Below are 8172 nucleotides of genomic sequence, written 5' to 3' on the forward strand. Positions count from 1 at the left end.
ATTGAATCTTCGCTTTCAATATTGAATGTTAACCTAGCAGTCAAAGTTGAACGCCCCCGTGAGCACTTACATTTGAATGGTAAAGCATTCCACCACAGTGGCAAGGCCTTGAATGCTGATGCATTCAATTTCTAGTGTTGGGTTTTTAGAGTGTAGGCAAGTTCAAGGATGAACTTGACGGGATCCCTGTCCATGAATTTTGCGGTCTTAGACCAAAAATGTATTCACTGCTTTCCGCTAAGGGGGAGAAGCAGACTGCTAAGGGTATATACCACCGCGTCATTAAAAAGAAAGTCCGGCACGTCAAGTACAGGTACTGTCTCCTGAAACGGAAGCTGACTGTCGAATCGACGAAAAGAATCGAGAGTAACAAACACGATTTTTTCACGGGAGGCAGTCAAAGCTTTGTCTCAACCAATGCGATAATCATCGACGGAGTTTCCACCCTCAATCAAGGACACTACTATATGTCTAATGTTTAATAAAATATGTCGTTGTTAATATACAGGGTGTTACATTTAAGGGTACCGAAACTTTCTATATGCATTCTATGGGACTCTATGAGAAAAAATGTCTCCTAACCATGGGTCCTAAAGTGCTTCGTTTCAGAGATATTGGCTCCCAAAAAACTACCCCAAAATCCCGGACACAGCCTTAAATCCGGCAATTAATATTCTTCCTTGAACCAAATTGTTTTCATTAAACTATCAATTGTTTTTTATCCGTGAGGCGAGAAACTTTAATAACAAGTGGCAAAAGTTCATTAATGTCCTTTTAGAAGTAAAATGAGTTTGAAGACAAAGCCATTTTAATTATTTAATTTAAAGATACATATGTCATAAACATTCTAAAGCAATGGTTTTAAAATTGTCTAATTCGTTTTCTAGCTAATATGGCACATTGGTCTAGGAACGCTTATTGGACGGACGGGCTCAAGAAAAATGGGTTAGAAGCTCAAAGATTCAACCAGCAGTAGGTACCTAAACCCTAGTAGCACAAATCGGTTGGCCCGACTGCGGTGGTTAACGATCTGGCCGACTGGGTCGGTACGACTGTGATTTTTTGGACGCAATGACCTACCTGCCCAACTGTATGTTTTACAGTCGCTTTGTTGTTGGAGAGAGCAGTTGGCCAAAGGTTGGCTAGCCGTTGGCCAACCACTGATTTTACTACTGTTTTACCGTTAAAAACGACTGTTGGAAAAAGGTTGAGAAAGCAATGGCCAACGCCGATTTTACTGCCGTATTATCTTAAGAAATGACTGTTAAAAAGGGGTTGGATTACCCTTGGCCAACTGCGGATTTTACTGTCGTTTTAGTGTTGGATGTTTCAGGGAAACCGTTGTTGGAAACGAGATGGAATTTGGAAGCTGACTATAAAAATACCGAACAACATATTGCACTCCAATGCTAAAAACAACCCTGAAAAAATTAAAATAAAACCTTGCCTTCCTAATAGTAATTTAAAACGGTATAATCGTGAAAATCATTTTATTACACAAAAAATTGAAACCATACAATTGGTTTAGAGATTGCATTTAATTTTTTTCTTGGAAAAAATAACTCATTTAGCTCGACTATTAATCACTGTCATCTGTGTCTTTCTTTTCTTGATTTCTTTTACTTCTACCGCCTTCTCTGTCAGGAGCATACTTGACCCATTTTTGGATTATGCCCTCTATTTCAAAAACTTTACTGCCCTTCATATTTAACTGAACAGCTCCTAAATTGGTTAATGGTTAATAGCTGAATTTTAAATGAGCACAGAATTTTAATCAAGATCGTATTTTACCAATTATGACATCTTTGAGTTTAAGCTCTTTAAACGCATATTTATTGTTAACTCCAATCCAATTAAATTTGAGAACCAGCTCGTGACACATCACATTCTTCAAAATCCTTCTTGTCATATCTTTCACCTTTTTCCCTCCAAAGGAAGCAAACTTTTTAACCTAAAAATGTATATTAGATTATTTATCTTTTAATTATCAATTGATTTTAACTCTTACAGCTTTGTCCTTCACATTTTCATTTTCAATAAGTTGTTCGAATTTTTCTACCTCTTCCAAAGTTTTGAAGGGAAACTCCGGACATCCGGGAATATTTAGATCTTCAAAATCAGGTTGAGCATTTCTGTCTTTCATGCAAATTTCAAGGGCTTTATCCATTTTTGCATTCAGATCAGTCAACATAAAAAGCACAGTTCTTTGAAATTTTTCCGGACTTAAACCTATGTTGGTTACAAATAAAAATTAAGAATCAATAGAAATGAATATACTATGTCATATATACCTAATAAATGATCACGTCTTCCAACATTCCTGACATTATAGGATGCTTTTGTACGAAGCGTGCTACTGCGGAATGTTTCATCTGTCCGGTAATCCTGCTGATCCGGATCTAAGAATTAAATTATTTTATAAGACTACAAAATGAAAAGGTTTTCGAAGTATTCAATGTAAATACCTTCGAAGGTTCTTGTTTTTCTCAAATCGTCACTCCCTTCATTCGATGAATATTTTCTCGAAGTCGAGTTATTGTGATTTTCAAGACATCTTGGTTCATATCGTTGTGAATTGTCTGAAAAAAGAAAATGGAAGCTTTAACTAAGGATATTTTTGAGAATAAGAATGAAATAAGCAACAAAATTTCGTTCAAAACCTTTGTTACAGTAGAAATTAACTTGTGGTCTTTCGGTATTCAGAGGAGATGGAGATGACATAAAGGCTGAAAACACTGGATTTGATGTTTGTGATGAAAAGGCAGCAACATTTTCTTTACTTGAAGTTTCTATATTTCCTACACTTACGCTAAGATTGTCTAGGTCAGATAGCATGCCTGGTTGTTGGTTATTAGTTCTAATGGTAGTAGGTAGAGTAATGTTATTATTTAAATTTACATTAGAGACAGTTAAATCAGTTAGAATTTTAGATGGAATTTTAACTTTTTTTTTAGGCACCACTTTAGGTTGCACATATTTACGAATTAATGTAGATCTTTTAAGATTAACTTGTTTAGAGGATTTATCTTGTAGTGGGGTGCTAACTAGTTTAGAAGAATAATCTTGAAAGGGGCCATATAGATTAGAAGTTTGTAGAGGAGTGGTGAGCAGTTTAGATGCTTGAACTTGAAGTGGAGTGCCAATTAGTTCAAAAGATTGATCGGATAGTGCGGTGCTAACTAGTTGAGACGATTGTCCTGGTAGTGGGCTGCTCATTAGGTTAGAAGGTTCATCTTGTAGTACATTACTACATATTGCATCAGTCTCCTTTTCTTTTGCTGTACAAGAAAAATATGTATTAAGATAAAAAGCTAGCTTGGCCATATCAATGTTTTAGATACTCATAACTTACATATCAATTCAATCGAAGTTTGAACGCTAGTGGCTGACAAGTCTGAAGAACTCTTACTAATCGGAAAATTTGGTGGTTTTGGCAACGATATTTGTCTCCTACCTGGTCGATTTTTAGGGCATTTTTTAAGAGATTCTTGCGTGTCATCTACGATGTTAATATCGTTAAATTTTATAAACTTTTGAAAAATAGATTTTATTATTCACCTTCATCAGAGTCTGACTCTTTGCAGTTTGCTACTTTTTCATGAGCATATTGCCGTTTAAGTATTTTTCTTTTTCCACCTCGGCCAATGTCCAACTCGCTTGAAAGGTCTGAAGTATATTCAGATCTCGTTAGAAGCTCACGAGCTTTGCTATACGGCACTAATAGAAAATATAGAAAGTTTTTTTTAAGAGCTGCCTTTTCGCTTTTACTACTAAATCAAACTTACTAGTTTTGGTCATTATTTTTCCATTATATAGCTTCCAGTCATCATTCGGTGTAGCACCATCTTTAATTAATTTAATAGCTTCGTGTTGTCGTGATGGTGGCCAATAACACGATGACCTATTTGGGCACCAAGAATAGGGAACAGCTTCCACAGTATCTTCCCCATCAAAGTTGAATATCACATACATTTAAACAAAAACCAAAGATCCTTCAAAAATAAAATATTGCCTCTCAGCAAGTGCAATTAGAAAAGTTATCAATCTCGCGAGAATAAACAAGGAAAAAATTTAAACACTAATACTAAACAAAATTGTAACACATTTTGAATGTTACCACTTAAGTTTTTACAATATAAAGGGGATATTAGTAGCGGTGCTAAGATCAGGCTTGGAATTTTTAAAAGGGTAAAACATTTGGTTTTTGGGGCTACCGTTGACAAGATGACTGAGGCATGATGGTGCTGTCTTGGTTATTAGTTTAGTTGATTATTACTATTTATTATTAATTTTCAATTGGTATTACTAAAATTTAAAAAAAATTCAGTTGAAGTAAATTTTTAATTAATTTTCAAATTTAAACCATTTGTGGATATGAGTGGATGTGTAAAATATCTTAGCACCGCTACTGACAGATACTAAAAAAGTTAAAATGATATTTATGCATAATGTAGGAGGGGAACTATGGTAAACAATGAGTTGTTTTTATTTGGATAATGAAAACACTTTCTTTCAATTAAATCTATGGGATAGGTTTTTAGTTGCTTGGATACTCTAGCCACAAATATTCCAAGCAGTGATGAACGCAATGGGTATGTAAAACTGTTGTCATGAAATTTACATATATTACCAACAATTGCTATATCTTTATTTTTGGATTGATAAAGGCTTTTTATTAAAATAACATCGCCAGTAGATAACTGAAAACAATTGTCAGGTGGATACGTAGATATTGTGTAAATAGGGGACACAAATTTTTTGAAAGATTTCGCATCATCAGGTAAATTGGCTCTACGGTCTCTAAATTCTTTTTTGAGCCCATAACGTATACCCTTTCTTTTGTTTTCTAAAATATTTTGACATTCACCCAATCTTTTAAAAAGTTGTTGCAATGGCTTATTAGGAGATCTTATTTTCTTTTTTAAAAGCTGCAAAATATTTTCAAATGAAAAAGCACTAAAGAAGTCCAACGGACCAAATCTTTGTACGTCAGCTGCTAAGTGTGTTAGGGAATGGATATTCCAACTGACAAATGCATTTCCATAAAAATCTGGGGAAGAAGAGACAAACATCTCTAAGAGATCGCCGGCGTAATTTGAGAGATTTTTACTGTGAGTCGGAGAAGCTAATATATAAATGGCACACTGTAATAGTCTAAAATGATTGAGTACATCTGTGGAAAGAATACCCTTTCCCAAAACTGGACCAGTATACAACAAAAACTGTCTAAGTTCTGTTGCTTTCCAGCGATCGATGTATTTAAGTGCTCGCGGTTTACGGGCAAATTCACATGGAATATACCCTCTACAATTTTTGAGTTTCTCTGAAAAGTGTTGAACCAATTGACTGCTAAGACGGACTACTAATTTTCCCTTTCTTACCCAACTATGTAACATTCTTCTCATACAACCAAGGCATACCAAATGCATATAGTCAAGGGGAAAATTGGCTACCATGTTAATATCTAGCTGTTCTAAGGGAGAAGGCCTACCAGCTAAATGATGCTCTTCATTATCCTTGTTACGAAATGATTCGTTAGTACGAAGTGTGAGAAGCTCATCCGAACCTTCTAACTCCAAAAATACAGTGTGGTTAGCACATCTAAAACCTCTAATTGTACACTTATCACAGCTGAAAAACCCCGTATGTCCCTTTGTACCTTTCACTAAAGCCCTAGCTGGCGTATCCAATATAAATGGCCCATGTAGATTGCAACTGAATGTTTTACCCCCGTAAATAAAACCATTTGCATTAAGCTCGTCTAATTCATTTATAAATGGCTGCATATACTCGTCAAGAATTCCCGGTTTAGATTCCCCACAAAACACCCCAACAGGAAAAATATTGCCTAGTACACCTCCAGAGAAACTATAAACCCCTGCCAAAATTGGCCAAAAATTTACATTAGAACTTTTGTATAAAGGTAGGCCATCTATATTTATAGCAAATGAAATTTCATCAGCATAATTCGGGTGAGAAATTATAAATTCTGTCAAACCTCTTTGGAAACCAATGTGCCAATATTCCCCATTAGTTAAAGTTAATATTCCACTGCACTCTGTCTGTGTATGTAAAAGACTTCTAGAGTCTTTCGGTAGCTCATTATGGCCATGGGCACGAAGAATTTCTAGTAAGCTATTCAGCCTGACAGAATCTAAATTATGATTAAGGGCCCAGTTTCGAATGTCCTCTTTCAAATCTAATAAGCCATCTTCAGTTGTACTACTATCGTTAATCTGAATATCAGAACTATCATATGAGCTTGGAGACCCATTAGATAGATTTTCTAGACCTAAATAGCCGTTATCATTTTGCTCCTCACGATCGGTTTGTTCAATTGCCCCATTACTATCTGATGCTATAGAGTATTCAACTATATCTAAATTTGGTTGATAGTCTGGTGGTTTTTCATTAAAAACTCTATCTAAAATGCTTTGGACATAATTAGCTCTATTTCTTCGCATCTGCCGCTGACGTAATCCCCTGGGGATATAACTTTTATCAAAATCTTGCGTAGACTCATTACCGTTATTCATTTTAAATATAAAACAGTAGACCATAAAATCAGTACAAAATTGTATAGCTACTATTCAAATAGGAAAACATTATTTATTAATACTATGAACTACTTAATAAATATTCAAATTTAATGTTTTAATGTTAAGCACTTACATGTTAATTAACTATAGCAAAATATATTCAAAAATACCTCAAATATCTAAGCGACTGAATACCCAAATAATTTCAAAATTAATTACCTTTACAAGAGTTTGAAACTTGTGAAAAAAAAAGAATGAAAATTTAAAGTTCCACGATACAGTATAGATAAATGGTGAACCTTCTACCACGTGCTGTAAACAGGAATATTTAAGGTTATAACGTTAGGCAGTGAAATCTTAATTAAAAAGCTATAACCAAATATATTTAAATCAACTATAATAATTGATGGACTGAATACCAAATTAATTTGAAAATGAATTACCTTTAATAAGAGCTTGAAAATATAATGGAAATTGTTAAGTGCCACGAAAATAGCTGAATAGTAAAATGGCGACCCTTCTACCACGCGCTATGGAAAAGAAAGAAAGAAAATTTCCTTATGAAAGTTTCGTCTTCCTCTTGACCACTGCCAATGTGCGATAGCTCATAAATAAAGTTGGCCGTGTAATCATGGTAACGTTTGCTTACTCTTGTCGATGGTCCTGCCATCTGTAGCTCATCTAAAAAATGTCACAATTGTTATAAAATATATTTTTACTATATTAAAATATTTAAAACTACGAAATAAAATAACTTACTTATAATATTATGATATTTATTTTTGTTAGCGATTCTTGTAATAACTTGTCTTCTATAATTTGATCTACACGTACGCTAAATTTTAGCTGATTCTGGTATGTTCAAAGTATGGAGTTTGCCCGTGATATAAACGCGATTTTAAAATATTTGGCTTTCACTATTTCGATTAAGTCCAAAATTTAAGTTCTAAAGATATTATGTGTAATAAAATAAGAAAATATATGTACTTTCAAGGATTAAAAGTATTAATATTGCATATATTTTAATATTATATTATTATTAGATATAATTTAAAGTTCATTTAGGTGTGATTTTACATTTATATAATAAAATTAAGTACAACTCGATCATTTAAACTTAATTAAAATGTTTAATTAGAAATTTATATTGATTAAATTTTTTTTATTAAATACAATACTTAATAATAATTAATAGTACACGATAAATACATGGCTGTTATTGATAAAAACGTATTTTATAAATGAAAATGTAGCAGTCGGTTTACTAGTTGGTTTACAGGTGGAAAGAACGCTGGCGGGTTCTGTGTCGTTTTATGGGTGGTAAGAAAACCAAACCAAAATCTACAGTCGGTAATAAGTCAGGCGCTGACCACCAGCCAACTACGACCGCATTTCCAACGGTCTGACTCTTTCCCAACCCTAAAACGGAAGTGCTGTGCTACTAGGGAAAGACTGGTGTCAGATCGACTGGCGTTTGAGTCTGTAGATAGACGGCTAAGACATCAAATGAACGTCCTGGAAACGTCCTGATTAAGCTGATATTTAACCATACTAAAAACTCTTTAAGCTTAACGTACACTCATCCTCGAAATGTTCACTAAAAACCCGACGCACGTCTTAGTACTTGTCCTCG

The 8172-nt window shown here is 34.1% G+C and overlaps 1 protein-coding gene across 6 annotated transcripts; it reads right to left on the reverse strand.

The window, feature by feature from the left end:
- Window positions 1-1503: 1503 nt before the first annotated feature.
- Window positions 1504-7512, reverse strand: LOC149928553 (uncharacterized). 6 transcript variants are annotated; one of them, XM_090158499.1, is made up of 13 exons: window positions 7299-7512; window positions 7189-7220; window positions 6983-7069; window positions 6759-6851; window positions 3786-3992; window positions 3559-3717; window positions 3353-3499; window positions 2661-3278; window positions 2466-2579; window positions 2292-2399; window positions 2009-2229; window positions 1792-1951; window positions 1504-1722 (listed from the first exon to the last, which is right to left on the reverse strand). In XM_090158499.1, the coding sequence occupies exons 5-13, from the start codon at window positions 3970-3972 to the stop codon at window positions 1580-1582; spliced, it is 1857 nt and encodes a 618-aa protein (XP_090014625.1). In that variant the 5' UTR covers window positions 3973-3992; window positions 6759-6851; window positions 6983-7069; window positions 7189-7220; window positions 7299-7512; the 3' UTR covers window positions 1504-1579. The 6 variants fall into 6 exon arrangements, with proteins under 6 accessions (XP_090014625.1, XP_090014622.1, XP_090014624.1 ...); XM_090158496.1 differs by having other exon boundaries at window positions 6983-7220; XM_090158498.1 differs by having other exon boundaries at window positions 7189-7512.
- Window positions 7513-8172: the final 660 nt, after the last annotated feature.

The sequence above is a fragment of the Leiobunum rupestre genome, chromosome 9 (genome assembly GCF_980474605.1).
Source record: "Leiobunum rupestre chromosome 9, qqLeiRupe1.1.hap1, whole genome shotgun sequence".
NCBI lineage: Eukaryota > Metazoa > Arthropoda > Arachnida > Opiliones > Sclerosomatidae > Leiobunum > Leiobunum rupestre.